This window comes from Solanum dulcamara, chromosome 4 (assembly GCF_947179165.1).
Source record: "Solanum dulcamara chromosome 4, daSolDulc1.2, whole genome shotgun sequence".
Lineage (NCBI taxonomy): Eukaryota > Viridiplantae > Streptophyta > Magnoliopsida > Solanales > Solanaceae > Solanum > Solanum dulcamara.
Window position 1 is genome coordinate 10,168,202 of NC_077240.1, and position 16,892 is coordinate 10,185,093.

Genomic DNA, 16,892 nt, shown 5'->3' on the forward strand with positions numbered 1-16,892 from the left:
TTTTTAAAAAGTGTCCTCTTTAGTTGTCCTCCTTAAACTCTAATTTTTCTCTTATCTATAATTTCCATTCAAATATCTGAAGAACATCTAGCTGAAGAAATGAATAAATGAATAAATAAATAAATAAATAAAAGGGAGTTGACGTCAAAGCTTGTTAGTTGTCAAATTAATTCCATCTAACAATAAATTAAAATACAATCATTAAAAGGTGACTCGAGAAACTATCTAACAGATAGATTTTGATTAGTTTAAATGGGACTATTAAATTATTAATGTTCACCAATTAATTTATTGATTTTTAACCTCTAAGGTTTCCCCCTTTTTTTTCTCTAGAAACTTTATTGTTAGATCCAATTCCTAACATCTGTTTGGCTAGAGAAAATTATAAGTACTCCTTAATTAAATATAAATCCCCATATCATGACTTCTACGTCATTTTTTAACTAGTGGATGACGATTGACGGGACATAAATATACTTTCAGCCTCTGTTAGTGAAATCATATTATAAAAAGAACACAAATCTGAAATCACATAAAATTGAGTGATTTTATTGATATAAAAAACAAGTTCAGTGATTTTACTAATATAATTCAAAGCAAATCAAAGCAACTTTGCTTCATAATTTTCTTAATTTGAGTCACCATAATTTACTTAGAGATGATCAATACTATAATATATCAGCTCGTTAACCGAAAAACAAAATATTAAACACAATGGCTGATTTTGGATTTAGACTAGTTGAATTATGTTCTTCACGTACAATATGTATATTTTATTTTCTTTCATATATATATGTGTATGTGAATTGGGTTCAACTAATTAAATCCATTGCGTCTTATTCTAGATCATCCATGGTTCATTTTAATTAAAGTGAATAAATGAAAAAGCATACAGTACTACAAGAAAAGATACTCTAAATCAGTAAATACATGGATTTATATATAGTACTACAACACCACACAAAATATGATCAAATTAAAGACAGACCACAACCACATAGACTCGAAATTAAAGTTGCAACATATTACATACGTAACATTACTCTCAAATTATTTAGTAGTACTACGTACTACTTTCATGCACACAGTACGAAAAAGTCTTAGCGACGACATATAATTAAGTTGTTATGAGAATAATGTTTTCATATCTATGTTGTTCGGATTTTCTTCAAAATTTTTTTTTGGGGTGACGGATCTTTTAATTTAAAAGTGATATATTTTTGAAGGATCTGCGGTAACATTTTATAAAAGTCCGAACAACACAACGGGTGATGCATGATCAGTTAGGGGGTATCCACTGTAGCTCAATGCCATAACGCCATGCATTAATAGACTCTTCAGCCTTGAAATCCACGAAAGAAATATAAGCAGTGCAGCCTTGATCTCTAATCCTAATTCTATGAGAAGTCATCGATGCATCTTTCAAGTAACTACAACACAATGTGTTGTTACAGTTCTTTCCTTCATTAGCCTCCTCGAACCGCCTACACGGGCTGCTAGAAGAACAGTTCAATGGGGACAAGAGAATATTCTCAGAACAGTTGAATAACATGATCGTGTTACGCGAAGATATGTTGAAAGGAGAATTTTCATCAATCTTAAAGCCATTTAAAGAAAGATCAGAGGATTGACAAGAGTGTTTTTTTATAGAAGGAGGGCTAATAATAAGCCTAGATGTATATGGATTGATATTAAGGATTTTGTAGTAAAATCCCACAGATGACAAGAACTCTAAGGTATCATTTTTGCAATAAACTTTGTAGTTAGGGTTACCACAATTATCACTAGTACTTAGAGGGTATGGCACATCCATTGTGCCACATTTTGGACAATTATTAGGAGATGATGAGACACAAGCAAATGGAAAGAGAAAAAGAAAAAGTACCAAGGCAATCATGGTTACTTTTAAGTATACTATTAAATTATAAGTTTTTTTTTTATGAATAGCTTGAATACTTGTGCATCTATTTATACAAAAAAAATTGAAGGGGGGCTAAGAGGATGCATGTCATGTCACGAATTAGGCAAAATAGTGAGAATTATTGTTTAAGGAAAAACAGAATCTTTGCCAATATTTGCGTATATGCAATGGTATCCAAGTGTCATTAACGTAGTATCTAAATTTATAGCATCACTAAAATTAGTGCTCATATTCCAATTATTTAAGGAAGCCAACATCAGCCACTACAGTTTCATTATTCTTCGCTCCAGGATTTAAGACCTCTTGATCACTTACAAAATGAATAGAAGAAAATGATATTTTCATATCTTGTATATGTAAAAATAAAGATCTTTTATAAAAAAGATATAAAACTAAAAAAAATTATTAAGTGATCTACAAAATCAATTCTCTGATATATATATATATATATATATATATATATATATACATACACACACGTTAATTTGGTCGCCTCCAATTATCTATATTTTGATTATTATTTTTTTGATTTCCCACGGAACCCGACTAAATCCGAATCGCCCTGCGGACCAATTTGTATTTATTTCATAAGGATTCTGCCACTTTTGTTTGAACATTCCGCAACTCAATACTAGATGAAATAGACGTTTTTCAGATTTCTTTCCCTCTTCAATCTCTTTTATCGTACTGAAAGTTGGATTTCCAAAAGAGTACATAACTATGTTTGTTGATTCGCTCCTTTTCGTGTAAAGTTATTGGTATAATTTGTAGCCAATGGCATATGAACAATTGCTAATTCCCAAAACAAGCCTAAAAAGCACAAATACTTTAAATATGTTAAACTAACATAAGATGAATCAAAAAAAATCTTCGTAATTGGATTGTATAATGTTAGGCAAAAAAATACTCCTAAAATTAATGAAAGTGCTCAATTGAAGTGGTCCATGAATCGTGTATTCACTACTGCTGGTTTCATAGACATTATTAGATTGCTTTTTTCGTAGAATCAAACGTTTTCATAGGCGAACGCGTAGCAGCGTTGAGACTTAAAAGAGTAATATAAAATTCCAAGTCACCACAAAAATGACATCTTATCTCTTCACAGCTAAGATTTAGGGATCATTTTGCCTTCGGAAAAGGGTCAAATATACTCTTGTATTATTAGAAATAGTTTAAATATACTTTTGATCCCAAATATGCCCTTTCAAAGTTTCACTTATACTTTGGATCCAAATATATCCTCTCATTATATTTCAGTACAAATTTGCTCTTAATTTTAACGGAGAGACATGTGTCAAGTTTAGAATCAAATGATTCACCTCCAATTTTAAATACCCCATTTCTTTAAAATAACACCGTTTCACCCGATCCGGCCTATTTCCTTTTTCTTTTCATCTTCTTCTTCTTTAGCCCGGGAAAAAGAACATTCTCTCTATCAATATTGCACCTTCCATTGCTAAGCTCCAACAACTCAAAGCCCTGCTAAGTTAAGCTCCAGCAACATGCACCTTCCAATAGCAAAACAATTGAACTAAAGGAGGAGGATTTAAAGCTAGTAAAATTTAACTGATTCTCATACTCCCTTTAGATTTCAAATCAGTATCATTTCCAAGTGAGAGAACCAAAACCTCTATAGAGTTGTCACGCGGTAACCAAAACAAAGCGATATCTAAAACTAACAACTTGTTGTACTTCCTGGTTCATTATTTGTAATTAACAAAGACTAGCAGATACTTTCACAAGATTAGATTAATGTAAGAGAAGAAGAAGGCGATTATAAAGAGACAAGAAAATGGGTCGGGATGGGTTAAATGGGTAGATTTCTAAAGAAGTCAGGTATTCAAAATTGGGGTGGGTCATTTGATTCTAAACTTGATATGTGTCTCTCCATTAAAATTAAGGGTATATTTGGACCGATAGTATAACGAGGAGTATATTTTTAAACTATTTCTAATGGTAAAGGGTATATTTCACCCTTTACCGTTTTACCTTTTAGGAGTGTTAAAAGGAAAATCGAAATATCAAATTATATTAGAGAGTATTGTGTTGGAGTAAATAAAGCAGACAGAAATGTTAAAAGTGAAAGTTCTCCATTATTCGTATACATTCCCTCGCCTAAGAGACTATACACTATAGTGAAAAAGTTAACTGAGAGATAATGGCCCTGCAAATTTCTCTGAAGTATGAGAAATAACCAACCTCAAAATATAGTTTTAACTTCTACCCTTGTCTGTTGTCTCCATGTATGTGAAGGCAATATGAAGCAGGAGAAATACTTAATAAGTAACAAAAGAAATTGATGGATCGGAAAAACCCAGTTCGTATTGTTGTCACAAAAAAAGAAAATTAGCAAGGCTTTTTTGCCAGAAGGAAGAAGCTTTTCATCGTAACTGGCCGTGTAAAGACTGGAGATTGAGATAGAACAACTAGAGAAGATAGAAAGAGCTTTGAGTTTAAGGTGTGCAATGAGCGAAACAAAAACAAAAGTTAACTAGTATATACCCCATCATCGATCAGTGCAATCTGAAAAGAGTATGCTACCAAAAAACAACATTAATTTAGATTTTAACTTAATACCAGTATACTGGATGCTGAAGATTATACAAACACAAATTTTCACACTCCGTCTAGTAACCATAGTATCAACTTCATACAATAGACGGGGATAAAAGATAAACTATGAATTAGCAGACGCCACTTCATTCCACAAGTATTCCTATTCTTTCACAGTTTCACCTATAGTTATTTCGATCATTCAAACAACATTTTGCACAGCTTTGGTGAATGAAGCAACTACGCACTAAATAATGAGGATCCAAAAGAACAACTCTTCCTGCTTCTTAACAAAATACAAGCGAGAAGATGGACACTAGTCGTTGAAGGCAAACTAATAACTGAAATTATTCAAAACTTACAGATGGAAATAAGGAAAGTTTTGTGTTACTGCAGAGTATATTTCAGACGATAGGTCACTACTCCTCAGCTGCTTCCTCCCCTCTTAACCCCCCAAATCTTCTGCTCCCAACCGCCTAACGTATTTCGACAATTTACCAATGAGCTTCTACAGCAACCCTTCTCCTACCAATAACAGAAAAAAATAAGTCCAACAAAAGCAACAGAGGAAAAAAACCAATATTTCATGGAAAACAAATGTGATACATACAAAGGGGATCTAATTTAGGAAATAAATTTGGTACTGTAATCCAAAGCTCATAAATTTCGAGAACAGACAATTTTATATAACAGAAGAAAACGTACGGAGCTCATCAATAGAGATACTGCTGATACTTTCACCACCTTTTATAAGCCGAATCCTCCCTGTGGGAAATTGTATAACATCAGAAAACATATCATGCTTTTATCATCTGTTTAGCTGACAAAGCAGTTTTTCATATAATAATACAGCAACAGCAGTAGGCAGCCATGCATAATAATAGTAATATTACATAATATTTTGCAGTATATTTTTGAGTCAGTTATCTCAAATCTACAAAACTATCAGGTTACCGGATACAGAAAGAATCTAAAACAGAGCAATATATACTATATAGCACACTTACTCCCTCTAACTAGATTTCAATGTAATGCTTTCTATTTTACTTGTACCAGTTGATAGTTGATTCGCACTTCCACAATTTCCAGATTGATTTAATGGATCAACTTTTAATTCCCAAAATAAAAATAACAAACAAGAAGATATATCACCTTATCTTTTGGCTTGCCTTTCATAAATGATAAAACCAATCTATTTATTTGAAGTTCCAACATAGTGAAATACATTATGCTAAAGAACAAGTAAAATCAACAATAACATTTGATTCAGAATTGTGGAAGTACTTTAATACTAAACATGCACATGAATTGAACTTAGCCATGAGTATCAATATAATAAGGATGTTTTTTCATTACCCCACATACGTTATCAAACATTTCTTCCCTTCATTTTTACATTCTTTTCCTTGAAAGGTTCAAATCTGAACATAAGACTTCTCTTTTTCTTGTCCACACTCGAGAAATAAAATATCAGATCAGCATCAAGCAAAACTGCAGATGGCCTTTCAATAATTAAATAACTTGGACATCACTATAATTAACACTTGCTAATTTTTCTTCAGTCCCCTAGTTGAACTCTTGTTTTTGTTCGCTTCCTCACTTCAAATATCCAAAATACTGTTCCTGTAAAGCAAGGCCGGAGTTACATTGCATTCCTTTAGTGGCAGTGATGGGGGGAAAGGCTGAAACAACAGGAATTCGTTTCCGGTTTGGTGCCATTGCCATATTCCAAGTTCAGCAGTGCCTAGAAAAAAGTGAAGCAGACTGTCTGTTCACTGTTGAGGTCCTTCACAACCAATGGAGGGGCTGTTATAGGTGGGGTTACTTTTTAATCAGCTCTTTTTCTACTCTTTTTTTAAAAATAAATCTCTTTTTCTCTTTTTAAATTAAAAAAATTCTTTTTTTCCTAAGGAACTTAGAAAGATCCTACTTATACTTTTTCCTAGTACTATATCAGTGCCTCTGTCATCGTACTATAAATTAGAACTGATTGAGCTCTAATTTTAACAGAATGGAACAAAATGAACTTGAATTCGAAATCTGGGATGAGGTCCACTTTTTCCAAACCTTAGGGGAGTAATGAGAAGTTTTACTAATTTTAACGGATCTTACTTGTGTTGCTAATTTTGGTGAAAATCCAAACATTAAAGTTTTGGAAGTACAGATCTGCCCCACCATCCTCCACGCCCTCTCTTTTTGTGGGTACTACTCTTGGATGTCCAGGATATAGGTGTGGTAGACAGAGATGCTATTTCTTCGAACATTAATGATGAGTACCAAACTAATTAGGCACAATTCATACCCACAGGAGTGGGATCTCAACAGTTGCTCCCCCAACCTAAAACTTGGTACATTTCCTTCATCTTGCTAACAGACTTCCTATACTCCACTTTCTAAGTATAATAAAAATCTGCCTCGAGCCTTGTGTTTTGCATCATTTTGTTACTCTTCTGGCAATGCATTGCTGGCTTTATCCTTCTTTGATAGGTATAGCTACAAGGATTGAATATAGCGATTATAGAAGTATGAGTCTACTAACTAACTATATCTTAGTATGAGTCTACTAACTATATCTTACTCTACATTCTTCAACTTGCGTACTAAAGCTTATGAACAGGGGAAAAGATATAAGATATAATGAAATTGCAGCTCTAACTAGTAAGAAAGCCTCTCAAGTTAACACTCCTTCTATTCAAAAATTTCAGTAAACCATAAAAGATTTGACAACACCATTGAATATAAAAAACATCCAAAATTTAAAGATATGAAAGGTTTTTGAAGCTAAAACATTGTTTGATTTTTTCCTCACAAAGAAAAAACAATTAACTGAAATCATTCCTTCAACAAATAATAGTAAAATATGCAAGCCTGATAAAAACTTCAAAAGATGTTGTTCAAATATCTGTTTCCAGTGAAATCATAACATGAAATGGGTGCAAGGACTGCCATTCAATTCCATGGTAAGCACCTAAATCTTCAAATATGACAAACCAGGGGGGCTCATAATAAACATAAGGACGTACCATCTCTGCGCACACAGATTTCTGGTATGCTTTTAATTTCGCCGCTGAGACTATCATTATAGACTCTGGTTTCAATATCACCCTCAATGTAGACTGACGAGCTGATAGTATGTATATATTAGAGAATAAAATGGAAATGAAATATGGATTATGGGGGGGGGGGGGGGGAGTGCTTACTTTTTGGTAAGTTGCTGAACGGAATATTGCCCAAGCATATCATTATGCACCGCAATCCTATGCCACTGACCAGGTTTAGGCAAGTCTCTGTCTTGCGGGATTCTCTGATCGAACATGCCACCTGTTCCAACTGTGAAGATAGTGACACTTCGTCCATTTCTCAATATCTTCTGCACAGGAGATTGCCCAACTTTGCCACATATAATAGCCTGTCAAAAACAAATTGTGTCTTTATGTTGGTCTATCCATTATCCCCCAAAAACAAAACAGACAAAAAAATTTAAAAAGATAAATTATGTCACTATCCTTGACATTTTTGGTTAAAAGTTTAAAATAGATGATCTATCAGCTTCCTTTATTTGGCAATGGTTTTGGAGTTGTGAGATTTCTCAAAAAAGAACATATCCAGAAGTTGTTAAATAAATGGGTCTTGGGCCTAACTCAACCCCGAAAGCTATAGAATTGGGATGGGCCCCAAAGCTAGCTCATGAAGGGAGGAAGTGCCCAAGAGAGACCAAGTACCCCTAACCAACCGATGTGGAACTCCAACAGAAATCGCATATCAATTTCCAGATTCTATCATTCTGGTCCTAAAAATATCTTTAACTCATATAGCTTCATTCTCAACCAAGTTTTCAACAACTTCGACCAAAAGGGTGAGCTCACCCAAGCCTTACACAGCACATAGAATCAGTTGAAACAATTTAGCAGACTCACAATGATAAGAGAGCTAGACATAGGTCGGTGAAATAAGATAATGGAAAAATTAAAAATTTAAAGAACAACATCCAATCAAATCCAATATTGCTCAACAAACTAACACTAACTGATACAACATGTTGTTAGCTTCTGGTCATTCTTCCCAGTACAAGTATCGCAATTATGATTCAATCTTCAATATGATTATAGGGCTTTGAACAAGAACATATACCTTGTGCACACCCCGAAAATTCCAACCCATTCTAGGGTCCACACCTTGCAGCTGCAAGTTAGGTTTTTCGGGAAGGAAATCATTATCATCAATTTCTACAGCTTCATTATTACTTGCAGGCTCATTATCATCACTAAGAAATGTACCAGTTGAATAGCAAAACCTAGAGCTTCCTTGCACACCGATCACTGTAATTTGTAATAAAACAACCGTAATCATAAGAAAAACATTATTTTTTCAGAATGGCCACCACTTGTTCCCTGAAATGCCTCAATCAATATGACCAGCGTTAAAAGAATAACTCTAAATACAATGAAATTGATTGTTATGAAAGAGAAGAACCTGGTCTGGCGGCTGGAGAGAAGCGTAACAATTTGACAAGTTTAGCAGCCATTGAATTCATTTTGCAGTGAACGGAAGTCAGCGATAGAGAATTAGGGGACAAGGAGGGTTTTAGCGCTATGCACTATAATACGGGTCGAGTTTGCACCTTGGGTCAGACTTTGTTTCAATTTAGGGGGAAAAAAACACTTGCATCTGCCTCTTACTTTTTTAGCCTGATAGTATACATATATTTTAATGGTATGAAATAGGGCTGGTCACAGTTTTGATTAAAACCAAAATCAAACCGAAAATTTAACCAAATTGAATAAAAAACCGACATTAAGTTTGGTTTGATTTGGTTTGGTTTTAAATTTGAATAACCGATAATATTTGGTTTGGTTATGGTTATAGAAAAAAATAACCGAATAAATAACCGAACCAAACCGATAATTATATACTTAAAATTTATAATTATATATATTTATAATATTTGTTTTACATAAATAATTAAAGATATTTTATACCTTTTAATTATTAATTTAATATTAATTTACTTATTTTTAAGGCCAACAATCCAAGCCCAACTCTCAAGCCCAATTATAAATTCTAATAAACACCAAACAGCAGTCCAAGTCCAACAATCCAAGCCCATTAGCCCAACTCTCAAGACCAATTCTAAATCCTCAATTCCAAATAAGCACTAAGCATTTAAGCAGCAGGCAGCAACATAAGGTAAAAGTTAAAACATTAAAACCCTAGTATCTATTTTTCTTTTACATTTTTGTTCCTCTCACGTTGGTTTCTCACAAAGTCACAGACTCACAGTCATAGACTAACTAACAGTGAAGGCTCAAAAGCAACCTTAACTCCTCAACCCCAAGTACAAGATTGTCAAATTTTGAGAAGGTTTATAAGAAGTTTTTCAAAATTTAAATTGATTTTAAGTTGTTTTCTTTTTTGTTTAGAATGTTTAAGTTGTTTTCTTTTTTGTTTCGAACCTCTGTGGGCCGTGAGGAAAAAAGAGCTTCGTAAGAATTTGAAGAATGTAGAGAGAGAATATTTGAATTGTCTCGGCTAGTCATAAACCGAATAATCGAATCAAACCGAACCAAACCGACAATAACCAAACCCGTGGTTATTATTTTACTTGGTTTGGTTATGGTTTTAGACATTTAATAACCGATTAAATTGGTTTGGTTATGGTTTTAATCAATAACCGACCCAAACCGAACCATGAACACCACTAGTATGAAAGAGAAGTAGAAAATACTATTTAATTATTTTTTAATAATATATATAACAGACAGTGTTTCAATAAAAAGACTATTTAACTATTGTTTGGTATAATCAAAATATATATATATCATCAAAGTTTTTTGTTCAATAATAACAAATATTTTAACATGGTATGAGTAATATTAATAAGTTTTAGATTCAAATAATCGATTCATAACTTTAGTTTGTGGACAGAGCTTGATTGAACTCAACTGACCTCAATATCATAGCAAAACTGATAGAACTCGATGTAGCTGAGCTTCATGTCTAAACCTATTTCAAACAACATAAATTAACTATGGTCGTGGTCTCGTGGAATGATCACCTGCCAAAGAATATCATATAACCATTTCTCAAAACCCAATTAAAGCATTACATACATAACATCATTGATGCCAAAAAAAAAAAAAAAAAAACTCGACTTATTTCTCCATGATATTATCATCACTCGTAAGCCATAATTTTAAATTTGTAATTGCTATAGATGCTCCATACAGACTTTTTTAGAAACAAAGTGGAGTTGTTGACTCTTTTTGGCTAATTGTGAAATCAGATATTATTTGTTTAACTACCCCTTGAAGACTGAAAGAGCAATTCCGCAGTTTGGAAAGAAAACGGGAGTAGAGGTTATGTTCTAATGTTGTGAAATAAGCAATCACTTTCAGATGAGTTTGATGAGAAAATATGTAACCAACTTTATCCCTTAATTCTCTTTTCGTGCTATAATAATTTTACTAATTTAACTTCTAGAAATGATAATTGAGGGCATTCTTGAGAAAAAGCAACAAAATGTTGGCGTATGAATAGGGCACTTGCCAGTTGGCCATAATCCCATTACCCACCCATGTCTATTGAAAACAAAAAGGTAGGAGCAACAACAATGAAAAAAAAAGGAAAATCCCAAACTCTTGTAAATGTTGGGATATTGTGTTTGCCAAGAGGAAAGCAAAATTCTTCAAAGAAAGTTAAAATGGAGAAGGGAAGTTTAGATACTATTGGAAGATTGAAAAATCCCAACTCACTCCTAAGGTATTCACAAATCAATGGCTATGTCATGTCCCTGCAACAAAAGGTGAGAGTAAAATTACCCAAGTTGCTAGTTGTCAAGAACCCTATGCCAAAAACTGAAAAGAGTGTCGAGGGGAAAAAGAAGAAGATCAAATGGACTAAACCTGCAGGACTTGGGCCAAAGGAAATTGGTCCAATTTTCTGTAATGCTTCTCGCAACAAGAAAACATTGAAAAGGGACTCTTCAAGCTCTAAAAATGACAGGCATGGTGATGCTGATGCTTTGGATGAATGCACGGAAGAACGAGATCAACTGATTGTCTCCGGGAAGAAAGGCAACACGTTTAAGACTTCGTTGGAAGATTCAGTGGAGCGGCTAACACTGAGTAAGTCATGTTCATTCAAGAAGATACTGAGGATAATAGACAAAAAGGGGAAGCCAGTAGAGCTGAATGACGAGGAGAATTCAGAAATATCAACTGGCGCTAGAAAGCAACAACAGAGTTTACCCCGAAATCTCTCAGGGCTGTTCGAATTCAGGTTCAGAAAGAGGATTAGATTTTGCTTCACCAACTGGAAGACCAACAAAGCAGATCCTGGAACAGACATTGAAGGTGCAGACTATGGTGCTGTTACTAACGCAGAGACTGGGGAAATGTCGAAAACCGCTAACTGGGCATCAATCAAGAGGCAGCCAGCTGGTTACTGCATGATTAGAAGAGTGAAATCCATACACCAGAGAATGGTGAAACAGGGGAGAGAATACAAACATCAGGATGAGGAAGAACAAGAGAAAGTTGAACTGGAATTATGCAAGAAAAGGATACTCATGGGAGGAAAATGTCGACCGCTGAGTGCATCTGGCAGCCTTCACTATGATCAGAATGGCATTCTATTACCAGAACTTCCATATCAAGAGTTGTAACCATTCAGTAGTTGATAGTTTGAAGCTCATTTCTGCACATTCTAGGAAGGGTAAACTCTTTCTCCCTGTATTTCAGATGTCCTGTACATTTGTGAAGTTAAGACTTTATTGTAATTGCCATCCGTAGAGAAAACAATTGTTTAACTGCAGATCTGCATCATTAGCTGTGAGCAAGCATGAACATTCAAGTTTTCATGATTATGCAGCTAAACATATGTCAAATCATAAAGAGAACTCAAATGATATTAATTTGTACACACTTTTTAGCATCTGCTAATAATACTAGTGAAAAGCAAGGTGCAAAGAATTTGCAAGCAGTAAAAAAGCAGCACAAAACTGCAGCTTCGAGTAGTAGATTATTAAGTACACTAAAAAAAGAGCAAAAAGAAAAGAAGTAAAGGTGCTACAAGACCAAAAGATCACACATCACCAAACATATCGAAAACAACAAATGCAGATGTACATGTTCATAGCTTCAAAGGCTTTAATCCGAGCGATGCCCTAAGCCTGTTGGCTTCTGCAATCTCTGGATCAGGATGATCTGTTCCATCATCTTTCTTCTCCTTCTTCTCCTTCTTCTTCTTAGGTTCATCCCGAGCAGGACTAGCACTGCTGCGAGCATGCCTTTTACGACGGTCATCCTCACGATCATTACGGTCTCTGCTTCTACTTCTGCTCCTGGAATAACTCCTGCGTCGACCACGGTCACGTCTATCACGATCCCTCTCTCGACCATAGTCCTTATCGTCCCTGAGGCGATGACGGTCCCTGTCTCTCTCCCTGTCTCTATCCCTATCCCTATCCCTATCCCTGTCACGTCTGCCACGTTCCCTATCATAATCACGTTCTCTTTCATAGTCTCTATCATAATCTCGATCTCTATCATAGTCACGGTCCCTGAAAAAAAAAAGGTATAGAAGCTCAAATCAAAAAATAAAAAGAGAGCCCCCAACCAACAAAGGAAAAGGCATAAAGTGGATCGTGTTGTAAATCAAAAAAAGAATGTTCTAATCATAAAGTTTGGTCACTGAGAAGTAATATCGATACCACTACACTGCAGAAAATGTTAAATCACTAACTGTAATTAGAAATAAGAGCCTCCTACTCAACTAGCATAACACAGTACATAGCCAAACCAACCACATTACCACCAACTGAAACAATTGGACAGTGGAAATGTATGATCTATCATACTTCTCAACTGCACACTGTCAGTGCAGAGAAACCTGGCAAGATCACAATTTTTTTATATAGGAAGCTGCACTAGTCACCAAAAGGCCTAAAATGCCATATTGGTGAAGGCTTGAAGCATGTGAAGTGTGTGCTTTGTGTAATAGTTCCAGAGTATCTCTGGGTACTTCAACAATCAGCTTCCACTCGAACAGCAATCAACTTAAAATGAAGTATAAACAAAATTTCACGTAACATTTCACTTAACAACTCTAAGTCAGGGTCACCTACAACCCTGAGGGACAGCACCCAAAAAGAACCCCCAAAAACAGAAGCTTGACAAGCTACAGTTTTGCTGAAGAATTTCAAAGTAATTAAAACCATATGTAATGATGCAGGTGCTCTGGAATGAACATTGGGTACTGGTATCAAGTGGAGATGGGCACTCCTTATCTAATAGGAGTCATTGCATTTGTAGGATTCACCCATGATTTCCACTTCACAAGAGTGAGTTGTGAGGCAAATGAAGAATCCAAACCTCAACACATTAATTAATAAAGAAGAGGTCAACAGATGACTGAAATCTACCTGTATCTGTGACTATCTCGTCTTCTATCCCGATCTCTCTCCCTAGCTGGACTTCCCCCACGATAGTAATCCTGCATTATTATAAATCAATAACCAGAACAAGCCTTAAATTAATGATGTTCGTCGAAACTAAACACATCAAAATATCAACCTTTTCATGCTCATCATCTAATCCAGTGGCAAGTGGTTCATCCTCATCCTTCTCCTCTTCCTCTTCAAAGTCATCTTCCAACGCACTTCTCCGAGGTTCCAGCTGTTTATTCTGTTCCAATATCCATCTGGTGGCAACACATGATACATTGGAGACTAAATGAACACACACATAAAGAGTAAAGGAGAAATAGAGAATTAGAAGTGCATGCACTGTAAAATAATTTGGAGGCAATAACAGCCAAGACAGAGATCTAACAGCACCAACACTCGCAACCACAGGAAAATAGCAGGAAAAACACCAGACAAAATAGACAATTAAGGAAGTTCTTTTTCTTTCTTCAATTACTATTAGACCACGTGTTTTGGGCTAATAATGATTTTCCTGTGTTATCATCTTAAGCACACCGACCCGTCAACTTAACCAATATAATTTTGGCTTAGACCTCCTAGTAATTGTGTTCAATGAACTGAAAACTTATGGAGCTTCAATGGTTTAAACGTTCTTCCCCATTATTGCTCTACCCTTAAAACGTCAACAGGAAGTAGAATACCTTATCTACTAAAATAAGATTAAAATGTCAAAAGACTCAAATAGACAAATACCTTTTCTTGATGCGGGGCAAAGCAATATCACAAGAGTAATCTGTCGTAAGAAGTTCATCTATATACTCATCCACATGTGTCAGTGCATACTCTAGAAAAGAAAAGACAAGAAAAATTAGGACTCGAATCATAAGTTTAGTTAAATCATTCAATAAAACCAATAAAAACTTACGCCCATCCGCTAATTTACGCCTCAGCTTCCGATAATCATTGTAGAGAGGCTCAAGATATCGATATATATCAATATCTGTACCCGTAAGACGCAAATAGAAAGCTCCAAGAACACGAACATACTTATAATCTTCGTTCTTTATGAACTCCACAACGATGTCTTTTTCAGGCTGGATTTGGAGCATCTTCATGACAAGGCAAATAAAGGGTGAGGGTTTCCGATTACCGCCGAATGTTCCACCAAGGTGATCAAGTTCCATGGCTTTGTCGACTAGTGTTTCTGCTGTCAACCCGAAACATTGTTCTTTCCAGTAGGTGTTTTGGTATATTTTGGACCTGAGGATTTTCTCCACCAGGTTCTGTGGGTTCGTTCCCCTAATGCTCTTCGCCAATGGATCCGTGCGATTCGCCATCTCTGAAACCCTAACCGGGGCAGAGGGTTTGGAAGTTTCTGGGAGAAAACCCCGAATATATGGAAATGGGAAGAACAGAACAGACGGGGAGCGGAATATCTAATTGGGCTTTTCTTGGACCTGTGAGGCGGTCCAGTATATATGGGGTATATACATACATATAAATATGATCCATTATGTATACAAAAAAAGGTTTCATATTTAACGGTTATCCAAATTAACAAGGCATAATATATAGACAGTGTTTTTTAACTTGGCTTCAGATGACATCTATACCCTCCAACTTGATTGTGCACAAGTAAACATCTACATTTGTATAAAATTGAACAAATAAACACGCACGTCTTTTTAAAAAAATCAATTTGATTTAGGTCATAATTTTTATGAGATTTTCAAAAAAAATTATCACTGAATATTAAAGAATTAAACAACCTTAGAAAAAGAGTAAATCAAAAATTGAACATTATAGTCACAAGAATTACAAAACCTTAGAAAAACCCTAGGCCAATTTTTTTTTTGAACTTAAATGGTGCACCAATGATAATTGCAAATAAGTCCAGACTGACTAAGACTCCCAAATTATAGTAAAGGCAATCAACAACCTCTCCTTTGTCCCTTGGCAAATTGCACACATAGTGGATCAAATTATTAAAATGAAAAAGAAGGAAAACCTTTTTCTTTTTACATTACTTTTGCTTTAGAGAAGAAAATTGCATAGCTAAACATTTTAGTAAATTGGAGTCTTAAAAAAAGATCATCAACTACCTTCATGGAGACTAACACCTTACCAAACAGGGTGAGAGGTGGAAATTTTAATTAAGGGTGACATAAGAGTTTTAAAATTAAAAAAAAGTGACTCAAGTCTTAATTATTGAGTATATGTGATGATTTTAAGATTAGTCTTAATGACATTAATTTTAAAATTCTCAAGTTTTATCATTTATACAAAAACTCTATCTTTCTCATCCCTCCCTTCCCCCTCCCCCTTCCCACCCTACCATTCTGTCGCCGTTATCCCCTCCCCTTCTGCCACCGTCGCCACCTCCACCATCAATTCTTCCTCTTTTTCCTCCATCACCACCACCACCACTTTCTTCTCCCACCACCGTTGCCACCTGCTTCTCCTTCACCGTCACCGCCACAACAACCACCACCTCCACCTTCGTTGTCGTTATCACCTCTACCACCACCAATTCTTCCTTTACTCCCTCTATCACTACCACCTCGTCGTCGCTCACCACCATTGTTGCCACTCCTTCTCCTCCACTTTTGCCGCCACAACCGTCTCCACCTTCGTTGTTACCACAAATATCAACACCTTTTTTGCCACCATAACCATCCTCTTCTTCACCTCATAGCTTCTAAAGTTGTTGCAACAAGTAAGTGATATGTTGCAACAAACTGTTGCATCATATGTCGCAACATGCAACTTGCTGCAACAAGTTATAAAAATAAGGACAAAAAAAGAGCAATGAAAAACGATGAACGATGACGGCGATAAGACGGCAACAAAGACCACAAAAAAGAAGAAGAAGACGAAGAAGAAAATAGAGGAAGAGAGAAAGAGAAAAAAGAAAAAGACTAGGGAGAGAGAAATCTGAAAAGATAAAGAAGAAAAGAGAAATGAAGAGGGAAATTTCAAAATTTAAAAAGGGAG

General features: G+C 35.2%; 2 protein-coding genes across 3 annotated transcripts; both read right to left on the minus strand.

Moving 5' to 3' along the window:
- Positions 1 to 4,464: 4,464 nt before the first annotated feature.
- On the minus strand, positions 4,465 to 9,144 carry LOC129886121 (single-stranded DNA-binding protein, mitochondrial). Of its 2 annotated transcripts, none has more exons than XM_055960669.1 (6): positions 8,948 to 9,144; positions 8,606 to 8,793; positions 7,675 to 7,883; positions 7,498 to 7,598; positions 5,180 to 5,239; positions 4,465 to 4,993 (listed from the first exon to the last, which is right to left on the minus strand). In XM_055960669.1, the coding sequence occupies exons 1-6, from the start codon at positions 9,006 to 9,008 to the stop codon at positions 4,983 to 4,985; spliced, it is 630 nt and encodes a 209-aa protein (XP_055816644.1). In that variant the 5' UTR covers positions 9,009 to 9,144; the 3' UTR covers positions 4,465 to 4,982. The 2 variants fall into 2 exon arrangements, with proteins under 2 accessions (XP_055816644.1, XP_055816643.1); XM_055960668.1 differs by having other exon boundaries at positions 4,465 to 4,999; positions 8,948 to 9,143.
- Positions 9,145 to 12,350: 3,206 nt separating this feature from the next.
- On the minus strand, positions 12,351 to 15,344 carry LOC129886122 (pre-mRNA-splicing factor 38). The gene is made up of 5 exons (XM_055960670.1): positions 14,824 to 15,344; positions 14,652 to 14,742; positions 14,047 to 14,173; positions 13,896 to 13,966; positions 12,351 to 13,034 (listed from the first exon to the last, which is right to left on the minus strand). The coding sequence occupies exons 1-5, from the start codon at positions 15,233 to 15,235 to the stop codon at positions 12,605 to 12,607; spliced, it is 1,131 nt and encodes a 376-aa protein (XP_055816645.1). The 5' UTR covers positions 15,236 to 15,344; the 3' UTR covers positions 12,351 to 12,604.
- Between the last annotated feature and the right edge of the window lie 1,548 nt (positions 15,345 to 16,892).